Raw genomic sequence first — 13,368 nt, 5'->3', positions numbered from 1 at the left:
GTGATCATTGTTTCCCCTCCACCAGCCTTCCCTCTGGTAGTTTTCATTTTTTTAGGTCGTCCGCTGACGTTGTGCTCACTCGAACCAGGACGTGGCATGATTGGTAGTCAGTGTTTCCTCATTGGCTGTGTTGTGTGGTACACTCTGTGTGGAGAGCTTCCCATTGGCTTGAAGTGTATCCGTCTTAATCCGTTTCTTTGCTGTCTCAGGGTTCAAAGTTCAAAGCCCTGTCCCACAACAGCACATACACTCACACACAGCCTAAAATGATTGGAAGTGGACTGACTAAGTACAGCCAGCTAAGTGTAACCTGCAGAACTCCATATATGGCACACAGAGCTTAAACCATGTCTCTTTAAGATTACTTCCCCCATAATGGTTTTTGGCCAGTCAGCATTTTCTTGACAGCATTCCGCTTGTGTACTTAACAAAGCCTTTCTGTTATCTCATACAAATATTTTGAGGGCTTTTCTCCTTTTATGTTCAACATTTCCATTTCAAAGGCAACAGTTTATTCAATATTTTGGCTCAACTTCTGGTTCCTTTTGTGCATAGAAACCAGACCCAGCTGGAGGAAGTGAAGCATTAAAAGGCTAAATTGAGAGTGGGAGGACAAAACCAGCATATAACAGCCTCAACATCCAACATTGTGGATCAGTCTACCAGAATCATTTCAAATTATGACTTGCATTTTTTAAATAATTTGGCTATACACAGTCATGTATTTTAGTTATTTATGATATTATTTCTCACACAGAAAACAGTCGCAGCCTCCCCTACAAGTAATGCCTGCCAGATTACCCCCACTCCCAACCCCACCACCCCTGAACACTCACACCACATTTATGCCCGCCCCAGTACCAACTTCCAGCTCCAGACCAGCTTGCTGTGTGCTCACGGTGCCCCTTTAGCACCCCCTAGTGGCGAGGGATGTAGACACCTGTGTGTGGCTGTCCGGTGTGCTGTCCATCTCTAATCTATTGGTATTGCATGTCCCGGGCAGGCAAGCGCGGGCGACGCAGCAGTGCAGGATCACTAGACAGCAATATGGAAGTAAGTAGGAAGCAGTGGATGTCTTAGCAACCCTCTCTGTGATGCTGTGCACTGTTTTTCAAAAAACAACAACAAAGAAAGAATTTTATTATTATTATTATTATTATTATTATTATTATTAAATTTCCTTTTGTTCGTTCTTGCACTCTTCCCTGCTTCATAGTCGACCAGTTCATCCTTTTTTTCGAATTTCATTTGTTTATTTATTTATTTATTTATATTTGTTTGTTTGGTTTGGTTTTGAACGGCGCGTTCTCGATGCCTAACCTGCCTGCCTCGGTTGCGTGCATGCTGGGCTGCTTGCCTCTGAAGCTGGGCTTGCCTGCAGAGTGAGGGATCCTCACTAACGTCATGAAGCCCGCTCACCTGTCCTTGTTTACATGCGCATGACTACTACTAACCCCCTCCCTCTCACACACACACACACACACACACACACACACACATATGCATACACACACACACACACACACACACACACACACACACACACACACACACACACACACACACACACATATACACGTACACACACACATACTCACACACATACTCACACACACACACACATACTCACACACATACTCACACACATTCTCACACACACACACACACGCAGAGCCATGATGTGTCTCAGCCGTCTGGTGCTCACCCCCGCTCACTCACTGTGATACACTCACTCATGTGTTCTGTGATCGTTTAATCCACCTGCTCTTCCTCCTCCTCCTCCTCCTCTTCCTCTATCCTTTGTTTGAGTTCCCTATGGTTATGTACACACAAAAAACAAAACAAGATAGTGTTATTTGGCCCCAGTGTCGCTACACGGTTTCCCTCTGAGAAGCCCTAGGGCTGACCCCTGCCCGTTCATCCGTCTCAGGGGTAGACAGGGTGGGCAGTGATCTCGGGGTGCGCTTAGTTAGGGCTTCCTTCTTTGGACTTTGACATGGATTTCATGAGGTTTTTCATTCATAGGTCTCATTCATACTTCATACTCCATCCGTTTTTGTCAGGTGGACAATCTGTGAGTTCATCACTTCATTTCACACAAAAAAAGCCGTCACCCCATGTGTCCCTTGATTTCGACCTCAACCCAGTGTTCTGACCAAAAATAAAGTAAAAGAAATTCAAATCCACCATAGACGTCTGTGCATATTAAAAACAGAAGGCGTGTACTAGTGATGAAACACATAGGGTTCAAAAGTGTGCATACCAAACTCTTAACCATAACAGCCTCCTGCCAAGTTGAATGCTGAGCTGAACTTGTGAGTTGTGCCCCCTCCAGCCTGCATGACAGCTCTCTGCTCGAAGCTCTCTAATGAGATGCATGTGAAGGTTTCCCTCACCTGAGATTAATTCACTGACAGCTCCTCAGCGGCGACACACACCCACACCCACACACACACACACACACATCCCTCTGTCAGCCTTCATGTTTTATTTTCTGACAGTCCTTAAATAAATGAAAACAACCTTCCATTTTGTAAGATCATCTCACATCTCAGCTTTAGAAGTAGAACCTTGAAGATGGCATAGACTGTAAATCATGTAAGATTGGAAACACACACACACACACACACACACACACACACACACACATCAAACAGCCGGAGGAAAGTCACCTGCATACATGAAAACAAAGAACCTGAGGCTGTTTCAACACATACTCCATACTCCCTTCTGTAAGGGTCTGGAGAAGGCAGTGCTGTATGTGTCACTATGGCCTGTACCTGTACACCTACACATTTCACACTGGAACGTGGAGGTGTACGAGTCCTTTGGTTTCCCGTATGCGTTGTAAATCTTACATATTGACAAACATATTTCATAGCGAATACAGGCAGATTTATTCATATTCCTTTGTAAATCTTACATATTGACAAACATATTTAAAGCAAATATAGGAAGATTTATTCATATTCCTTTGTAAATCTTACATATTGACAAACATATTTAAAGTAAATACAGGCAGATTTCTTCATATTCCTTTGTAAATCTTACATATTGACAAACATATTTAATGCAAATACAGGCAGATTTCTTCATATTCCTTTGCCATTACTTGTACAGTGGATATTCTTTCTTCCATTGACTATTCCATTGGCGGTCACATGAATTGATTACCAGTGCATTGATCAGTTGACTGGTTGATTATGTTCTTTTTCTGCATGCTCTGCAACCTTTGACCCCTTTCCACACTGTGACTGTTGACCTTCGCCCCCGGAGGCAGTGAGGTCCAGTCAGTAGGCTGAGGTCAGCTGTCTCTGGAGGGTCTCAGCAGACGGCACTGACAGGTTTGTCCTCTTCCTCGTCCCTCTTCTTCCTCCCGCAGGGGTCCACCATTAGCAGCCCCCACATCCGCCGGAGGGTCACCACCCACGAGTGTTCCTCCCGCGGCCACCCCCCGGCCCCCAACTCCTCCTCCCTCCTGGGCTCCATCTTCGGCAGCCGGCGGGGGAAGTCCTCCTCCTCTTCTTCATCACAGGGCCACCCTGGCGGCCCTCCGTCGACCCACCCGACCCTGATCTCCCACACGCCCCACCCCGTCAACTTGCACCACACAGCGCAGGCGGAGACCCACGCCGCGCACCAACACCACCAACATTACGGCCAGGGGGCCCAGAACCCCCCCACCCTACAACCACCACCACCACTACAACCCCCCCTCTTCGCAAAGCAGCAGCAGGCAGCAGGCCCCCCCCCCACCCTCGCACTTCCACCAGCACTCAGCTCACTCCTCGCACACCCCCCTCGCAGTACCCGGGCTACGGCTCGCACGCCCACTCACACTCGCACGGCCATTCGGGCCATGGGCAGCATACGTCACACTCCTCGCAATCCTCGCATTCCCAGCATGCACCACCCCTGCCATCGTCGCACCACCACCACCACCATCACCATCATGGCCAGCAGGGGGCGTCTGCGGGGGGCCCGGGGCCCGGTAAGTCCAAACCCAAACACAGCGGCATCAGCACAGTGGTGTGAAGAGCCTGGTGCTGGAGCTGAAGAAGACACCGAGTGTTGGGTGTCAGGCATCAGACGTCAGATGGACAGACAGACAGACAGACAGACAGTGAGTGACCGGGCCGCTGTGAGCTGCAGTTGTGGTGCAGTGGCTCCTCCCGGGCAGCAGGGGGAGCGCTCACCAGCTGCATATCTGCAGGTTTCCCTAAAAAGCAAAAACAAAAAACAAAGAAAGACTCCGGCTACTACTCCGACTCCTACCTGACTGGCCTCACTTCTCCAAAAGGACGTTCCCTCTGCTGGTTCTTTTTTGTTGTTGTTTATTTTTTATTTGATTTGTTTTTTTTTCTCCCTTCTCTCTCTGCAGGACGTAATACCCAGCCCCTTCCTCTGCCAAAGCAAATATCTACTCCCCCAGCAGCATTGCTTTTGAACATCTCCATTCCACAACTAGTCATTAATCATCCCTTCAGTCCATCGAGGGGGGGAGGACGGGTGGGAAAGGCATGTACAAACATGGCGGCCATGTTTCACAGTTAGCCCATGGTGGGACGTGGCTGTCAGGCGCTTCTAACTCTCACCTGTTTCTGGAAGCAGCTTTCGTTTATTTTTTTTTAAAAGTGCTTTTTGTATGTTACTCACTGTAGGAATTTAATGTATTGCAAGAGAAAGCGATGTTATCATTTCATAGTGACTAGACCTAAAAAAAAAATATTAAGATCAGTGTAGTCAGTCACAAAAGTAGTTGTTCTAGTACTGTATTTACTGTGGATGACAGCTTTACATGTTGTCTCTTAGCAATCATAAATAAATGTGCCAACTATTAATGCATTATCTATTTAGTCAAGATTGCTTTGTGTACAGTATAGTGTGCGTAAAGTATTTTGTAGTATACTTGCAGTTGCAACCATTGTTATAATTGTTCTATAAAACTGTAAAAAGGCTGAGTTTTCTCAGAGTAATGTCAGATCTATGGTCACGGGTGTAGCTGGACACATATGTGACACTCAAGTAAGAAGCAGCAGCAAGAGTTGAGTCTTTCTCGAGCCGAAAGTGGGCATTTAGGATGCAGCTGCAGCCTTTTTGTCTGTTGAAGATCATAAGCAAATAAGCCTAACCAGTCAGAATAGATGTTTCATTAGATTGGCAATACGTCTGGCATGGCACTAACATGCACTACAGTGGCATAGAATACTACAGGATCGTTCAGTTGGTAGGGCTGCTTAAGGATGAAGGACAACATTCAGGGTAGTGTATCACAGAATACAGGAAATGGAGTTCTGTGAATCTCTGTGTTCTTCTGCAATACTTGGCCTGGGTTCTGGAAGGCGTTGTATGATTGCTACGCTATGCTGCGCTGATAGTTCTACTATGGGCCCTGGCGATCCCCTTGCAGTACCTGCATTCGTGATTTATACATATCTTTTTTTTCTCTGCTTGTTTTGTATTTTAGTTATCAACAATAAGAGACATATGTTTTATGTTTAATATTAAATATTTTTTGGTCAATATTTAATAGTAAATATAAATATTTCTTTTTTTTTCTATTTCCTACCATGCACAAAATTCTTACTGGGCCAGTGACTGAAATTCGTTTTTTGGTTCTTTTCTATGAATTATGATATACATTTTTATCAGCTCATGTGCAATATGTTTATATTGATTTCATGTTGGAACTCTGAACAAGCTATCTTTGAAAGTGTTCCTCCATTTTATTTTGTTGATTTGTTTTTCATTTCGTGTTAGTTTCATAGTTTTCTCTGTGGCTTAACAAACAAGTCCTCATTTTTGAGAGACTTTCTCTTCTGGAATTCAGCAGAATGTCAAATAAGTGATAAGTGCATGTCGTTTGTTATTGATGTGAGGCCAGCCATTGTTGGTGTTTTTATTTATTTTGCTAAAATAAATCAGTGTTACCATAGCAACTAAGTGCAATCACCTTAAAAAAAAAGAAGTCTGGCACTTTTCCTCATAGTGTTGAAACCATGTAGGATTTATCATGAGATGGCCTACAAGACACTCAGATGAGTGGTCGCATCATTCAGGTGAAGCAGCGTCTCCATTGGCACACAGTACAGTTCAAATAAGAGTTCAGTAAAAGCACACAGAATACTTATTTTCTTTACGTGAACAACAGAGTTCGGGGTATGGATGTGGAAGCAACTTCAACCCAACTTCAAATCAATCATTATTCAAAAGAAAAGAAAAATATCATCAATAATATCACAGGGCTAGGTGTTATACAAATGTTATACAACAGTTCCGAGTTCTGTCAGGATTTGTTGGTTCCTCCACAAAGCTTGCAAAATCGATTAATCATGTCCATTACAACTAAATATCACTGTAACAGGAAGTGGTAGAAGGTATGGATTTTTTCTCTCTCTTTGGGGAATTATCAATTGAATGTCTTTTTTAAAAATAAATTCTGAATTATTTTCTATGGTCATATTTGGTGGTTTTGTGAAAAACGCAGATGGAAAAATCATGACAGTCCACTAATGCCAGTGGCCATCTTGCCCCCCCCCCCCCCCCCCCAGCGAAGCACTGCATGTAACCAATGCATCCTGTTCTTGACTCACTGTGAGCAGACTAACTCTGCCTATAAAAGACTTTATTTCCTTTACCTTTTGGTTTTAGTTTTTTTTTTTTACTCTCCAAGTTGTGATTTGCGGTTCCATTTTGAAATGGTGTTATTGAAGATCGGCATGCGGTTCACATAGCGACATATCCATAGTGTAATAGAGGGACTCGGCTCGAGCCCACTTTAGGGTGCGAGTTGAGGGGCCTCGTTGTGTAAATAATTGAACAGAGAAGCAGGACTAGACATATCTTATATGGATTTGGGGGAATGCAGGGCGGCACAGCTGTATCGAACAGGGGACCAAGTGGGAAGAGTCTGCTTGTAAATAGAATGTATATAGACATACAGTAAATATATATAAATATATCAACAAGCATTACGTTATGTACACAGTCATATCAAGTGTGTATTCCTGACTTCTCTGAAGAGGGAGAAACAAAAATCGAAAACCTGTCTCTGCTTCCGTCTGTGTTGGATGATAATGCAGTACGCCATCTCGGGAAAACGGACTGTTTCTAGGGATCACTGCCTCTCTCATGTTCATCCACAAGCTGCTACTGTTATCTCTCGAAAAACCCCACACCTTCATCACGCAGGAAGAAAGGAGGAAAAGAGTGCTGTCATTGTAATATGCATTCTGTTTGTGAATGGTCAAAGGAATTAAATCTCATCTATGTAAAACTTCAACTGTGACGGTGTTGAAAACGCAAAAATAAACAAATATATGACTTAAATAAATATCTGTCTCAGTTTTGCTTCAAGAATGCACACATATGTGCATTGATGTTTGTTAGTTGGTTGTCCTAATGGAACTGGAGTGGGAAGGTTTATGGTCTAGTTACGGGCCCTTACGTGTTTAAAGTGCCATGCTTTGCCTGTCCAACGGTGTTCACTGGTGTACTGTATGGTGCATTGGCATAAACATTTGGCAGAACTCAAAGCACTTTTATTTAATTCCCAAATGATTGTCCTTGAAGTTACAGTATGTCTCTCATTCTACACTATCCAGAGCCACTCTGAGAAGCTTGATTCAATTCAATTGTATTTATATAGCGCCAAAACAATGAAGTTGTCTCAAGGCACTTAACAGAGCCCAGGGCCTCAACCCCCCCTTAGAACAAGCACAATGGCGACAGGGGCAAGAAAAGCCTGTTAATCAGGAAGAAACCTTAAGCAGAACAGCACCATATAAGGCTAGGTAGAGATAGTAAAGGGGGGGGTAGAAGGGGAGGGACGGAATGGAAGGGGAAAATGTAGTAGTACCGCAAGTGGTAAATGTACATAATACATACATACAAACATCATATGGCATTAACATAATACATACATACAAACATCATATGGCATATACATACATACATACAAACATCATATGGCATATACATAATACAAACATACAAACATCATATGGTATATACTTGATACAAACATCATATTGTATATACTTGATACAAACAACTTAGTGGGTATTACTATTACTAATACAAGGGTTAGTAGAGTAGGAGCAGAAAACACATGTCGATGGTGGCAATTTCCATACATTGCAGGAAAATGCTAGTATAGAGTATGTGGTAGAGTATGTATGACAGTATGGTGGGGATGGGTACACGTGGGCCGAGGGTTTCTACAAGTAGATCGGGTGGAGAGACTAGAGCAGTATCCCACAGCAAAGATGGTCCAGACTAGGAGGGGAAGAAAGAAAGAAAGAAAGAGAGTGAGTGGGTAGAGTTCGGCTGCCAATATGGCATATATGTAGATGTCCTTGATGGATATGGTGATGAGGAACAATGTTTCCACATCCATCAACCCATAAAACCCTATGTGACCACATACTGGAGAGACATATATGTAAGGAACTTCTAAATATTATTTAAAACTCTGGTAACCTGAACACCAAAGGACGTCTCAAACACACGGAGGTAGAGACTGGGCATACACTCACACACATGCCAATACGAAGGCTTCCCCCATGGCAGAGAGCTTTGATGCGGGCCTGTAGCAGATGATACCCTTATCTCACTCCAACAGAGAGGTCTCCCCTAAGCCATGTGACCCACAGTGAGCGGTCCCTCTCCTATTGGCATCACTGATGGGCGTGGGGCAATCCGAGAAGAGAAGCTCTAACAACATGCACGGTGCTAGCACGGAGTCGTCGCCTCTGTAAATCGTACTTGTGAGCAGTCTTCATCGCTTAGGAACTATTGTTTGAAGTAGCTAATAAGCATGAGTGGTCGAGAGGAGGATCTCCTCTGCATTGATTTCCAACCAAAAGGTAGGGCTTCCATTGCACACCCGAGTCTTTCACACTTCTAAGTCGTGACATTTTGATCTGGCGTAACATACTGCAAGGCCAGAATCAACATGCAGTTTTCACTCAGGCTGTGAGACCTATCCTGTCTCTGTTGCTTTCTGTCTTTGTGTTAGACACATAATGTCAGAAAGCACTTTGATGGATCCAGCCCTGATAAGGCCCAGATGGGTCCAGAGTCCAAGCCGGGTGCATTCTAGCCCTTCAGCAGGGGAGTCTGGAAAATAATACATTAGTCAACCATGTAAGATTCTAAAATTCCACGTTATAGTTCATGAACCCAGATAATCTCTAGAATGTTTATTCCACAATATTCTAAACACACTGGTGTGATGGTACCTGCTGAAGGGTTCAAATCTGCTGCCATTTTGAATACCCACAGTTGTGTTCAGAGTTGTGTAATGATTACCAGTATCTGAATACTGTCATAGACAATACATGAGAGATTACATAAATATGGATTGTGCCTTATTTGTTAACAATAATTATTGCTGTAATCATCATTTTGTTTTCAAGTTATGTGTTGAAGTCACCTACAGGTACAATACATTTTACATAGCACTATTTATATATAACATTTATATAGCAGTTTTGTACCACATGATGTTTAAAATGCTTGGCAAAGGTTGGATTGACAAATACATCAGAATAGCAAAAGGGAAAACAGATGTCGTCATAAAATAAGAAAAAAAGAAACAAAGTAAAGCGGAACAGAATTGCTTCCATGTGCTACAAGGTTCCTCAAACTATCTTGCAATGATGTTGACATGCCTCACGCTTTCATACGTACAGTAAGAGCATTCATATTTCATCCCTGCAGGATGCTCTTTGGCGTGGGGATAGTGCTCCTTGTCCTCCTGGAGCTGTCCAGCCCTGGAGCCGTCCCCGGCCCCTGCCAGTGTTCTACCCTCCGGGCCTCGCTGCTCAGGGTAAACTGCAGCTCCCAGAAACTCACAGAGGTTCCTCTTGTTCCTGTGGAAACCGAGGAACTCCACCTTCAGAACAACCTCATGACGCGTGTTCCTGACAGGTATTTCGACACGCTGCAGAACCTGAGGATGGTGTCTCTGTCAGGGAACCCTTTTCGCTGTGACTGCGGGATCCAGTACCTGCGTAGCTGGCTGCGGAAAAACAGGGCACTGATTCCAGTGATGCCCACCTGTGCCAGTCCAGATGCCCTTGTGAACAAAGCCATCCATGAACTGGATAATTCCGACCTCTCCTCCTGTAGTCCTGACCACAGTTGTCCTGGTGGCGTTTATAATGCCATTCTGGGATTCATGCTGTGTACCCTGATTGCTTTACTGTTCTGGAGCCTTAGGCTGGCGAAGGACTTAACATACATACTCCGGATTTGTGAAAAACACGCTGGTTTTGAGGCGGAATCACTTAAGTCCCGCAAACCAAAACACAGGAGGACGGTACAGAGAGCCGCCGATATGATGGATGAACTGGAGCAGCCTTTGCTCAACATGGAAATACTCCCGCCAATAACTGATGTTTTACGTAAGAAACACAACAAGATCAAAGAAGTATGAATGAACCTTTTATACATGAAAACAATACACTTCTAGTCTGCTGGTATTATAATATCATGGACCTAGTTTGTTTACTTTTAGACTCTGGGCTCAATGTGATTTGAGTTCATTGATACCATGGTTTTTGTACTCAGATCTCAAAGCACTTATTGAATAATGCTAAGATTGCCATGAGCTATGGATTGGATTTGGTTTTGGAAGTGTTACTTCCTGTCCTCAGATTCTACAGGAAATTACTTCAAACTAACAAAGGGTATCTAAAATTATCATGAACATGCACTGGGTAATGATCAAACAAAACAAATGATTGTATAGATACAACTGGTATGTGGTATACCTCATTTCATTATTCTTTCATCTGAAGTTAAATGTGCAATGGGATGTACTGCCTTTGAGAAAATAACCATGAAAAAGGAAATAAACAATAGATAAAGACATTTATGTGGACAGATTGGAGTGTCGACATGTACAGCTTGACAACTACTCCAATCAACTGCTGACTACACACACTCAAAGTGCTACACTGAGCAAAACGCAACAAGTTGAACTGAAATTCAGTATAATTCAGTACCTTTTCCATGCTTGCAAAAAGCTAATTTCTCTCAACTGCCGTGCACAAACTCATATCTGTAGCCATAGTCATGTGAAATCAATGGTTCACTTCCTAATGCATGACTGTATACCTATTTCATGATATGAACTGTACTGCAAGGAAATCTCAATGTCGTTCTCTGTTGCATTTATATTTTGTTCTGGAGATATTGTACACACACAGTGCCCTCCAGGATTATTGGCAACGTTATTTGATGAATGAAAAAGGCTAATGAAAATTTCACTTACTTTTTATCAAATGTTGTTTTTACTCAAATAAAGAAAATACCTCAATTCCAAATGAGCCAATTGCCACAAGTAAAAAGTCACATGTGATCATAAAATAGATTTTCATCTATGTGAATTATTGGCCTAATAACCAAGTTCCAGCTTCCTGGCATGGGCAGCCAGATTCTGATTTAAAATCACCTGGTACTTCCTGGAATCCATAATGTCACTTATGCGATCAATACTATCACCTGAGATCAATACTGCCAGGGCCTTTGGAGGAGAAATAGCCCCACAGCATCACAGATCCTCCACCATATTTAAAAGCTTGGTTTTAGGTGATTTTCTCTGCAGCCATCTTTATTTCTACGCCAAATCCACCTTAAGTGTTTAGAGTAATTTTTTTTTTCTCATAAAAGCTCATCTTTGTTTTGTCTGACCACAGTACCCTATCCCAACTAAAGTTCCAGTGGCCTCTGGCAAACTCCAAGCGATTTTGCTAGCGACAAAAAGATAGGAAAGGCTTCTGTCTGGCATACCTTTCAAACAGTTTGTTGACATGGAGGTGACATTTTATTGTACCCCAAAATGCTACCAAACTCTTCCAACAAACAATTCTGACACTGTGGTCTTTGGAGATTTGTTTCTTCTTCTCTGACCATCCTCCTCACTGTAGTCATGCAATCTCATCCACTGGTTCATGATAATTCAGAATTGTTTTAAACTTAAACTAAAATGGCTTTAACTATTAATATGGTCATTTTAAGTTGAGCAGCTATTTTCTTGTGTCCATTCCCTGGCTTGTGCAAGTCAACACACTTTTGCCTTATTGCAATGGAATGCTGTTGAATCATTCCCATGGTGATGAATGACTAAGGGATTTGTGCCATGTGTCTCATTTTCATGCCCCAGTGAAACAAGAAAACATTAAGGATAGCTTTAAATTTCCTGAACACTTAAGGTAAATATGAGTGGAGATAATACTTCATTTACATTCCTTAATTAAAATTGTATTTTTATTTAATGGTTGCTTTATTCACAGACTAAACTTCCATCAAATAAAGATTTGTTTCTATTTTCAATAAAATATCAACATTAATAAATTAAGCCTTTTCAATCATCTTTAGCAAGGGTGCCAATAACTCTGTAGCATTGTATATCACTCTCTGGGCGTATTTAAAGTGACCTATAATGTGTTCCATTTGATTTCTCTGTGTGTTCCTTTGAGTTTTTTCTATATTTCTGTAAATCAGTTGACCGCTAACAAAAGCAGGTCATAGTATCACATATCTATGGGGGAGACGTGCGAGGGATTTCAATACAACGCGCTACCTTTTGGTCATTTCAACAATAGAGAATGAACCTCTATCGTGAATTAACATATGAGCAACAACAGCACATGAAAAGCTAAAAAAAATGAACAGTGTACAGTATAACCCAAATTCCTTTGACAGAAATGAACGGTATTGATCTGTCGCTACTGCCTCGGGTTGCGTTTTAGTTGCTTACGTTGTGACATTGCATTTGGTGCAGGGGCTCTTGAGTGTAAGCTGAACCACCTTGATTGCGAAGACATGAAGTCTGGTCCGAGAGTGATTCAAGCGCGGTAGCAGCTGCCGCCGTAGCATCTGTCACAACATGTGGGCAGTTCATCGCAACCGCGACAGGTTTCACAGCGATCAGCTGGCTCTTTCAATCTTATTGTTGGTCACACCGAGCACGCGTTTCTTCCATAAATCTCACTTCTTTATACTGCAATGGCGCAGTTCTGAGACAATATTTCGCTTTTGCTTAATATCATAGGCATATCTATAATTCATCTAATTCTCCTTTGTCACACATCTGACGCCAAAGGACATAGTTATTCTGGATTCTAAGCAAGCCATATCTCCTCTTCGCTACCGAAAGTAAGCTAAATATTGTAAATGAACTCGCTGCACAGATTTGCCGACATTCTTCAAGGTGCCATCTTATATTTCTTTTTGCTTATATATGGTTTCAGACATGAGACCAGCCAGAGATGTCTACATAAAGGATTTTTTTTCCATTAACTTGAAATACTTCCATGGATTTTTGGATTAAGTTTGTTTCATTGCGGCTCTTACATT

The 13,368-nt window shown here is 42.5% G+C and overlaps 2 protein-coding genes across 9 annotated transcripts in view; both read left to right on the top strand.

Moving 5' to 3' along the window:
- The window catches only part of LOC105900114 (IQ motif and SEC7 domain-containing protein 1-like), a 115,600-nt gene extending 105,792 nt beyond the window's left edge, over positions 1 to 9,808 (top strand). For 6 of the 8 annotated variants that reach the window (XM_031566914.2, XM_031566918.2, XM_031566917.2 and 3 more), the window contains 2 exons: positions 1,004 to 1,053; positions 3,383 to 7,333. In XM_031566914.2, the coding sequence (XP_031422774.1) occupies positions 1,004 to 1,053; positions 3,383 to 4,279 (947 nt within the window). In that variant the 3' untranslated portion in view covers positions 4,280 to 7,333. Of the gene's footprint in view, positions 1 to 1,003; positions 1,054 to 3,382; positions 7,334 to 9,723 lie in introns of those variants that run through there. The other 2 variants (XM_042707693.1, XM_031566919.1) reach the window with 2 other exon arrangements.
- gp9 (glycoprotein IX (platelet)) lies at positions 9,725 to 12,466 on the top strand. Its single transcript, XM_012827365.3, has one exon. It carries the CDS (start codon positions 9,725 to 9,727, stop codon positions 10,439 to 10,441), a length of 717 nt encoding a protein of 238 aa, XP_012682819.2. The 3' UTR covers positions 10,442 to 12,466.
- Positions 12,467 to 13,368: the final 902 nt, after the last annotated feature.

This window comes from Clupea harengus, chromosome 4 (assembly GCF_900700415.2).
Source record: "Clupea harengus chromosome 4, Ch_v2.0.2, whole genome shotgun sequence".
Taxonomy (NCBI): Eukaryota; Metazoa; Chordata; class Actinopteri; order Clupeiformes; family Clupeidae; genus Clupea; species Clupea harengus.
Note: the sequence above shows the minus strand (reverse complement) of the source record. Positions and strands in the feature narration are given on the sequence as shown.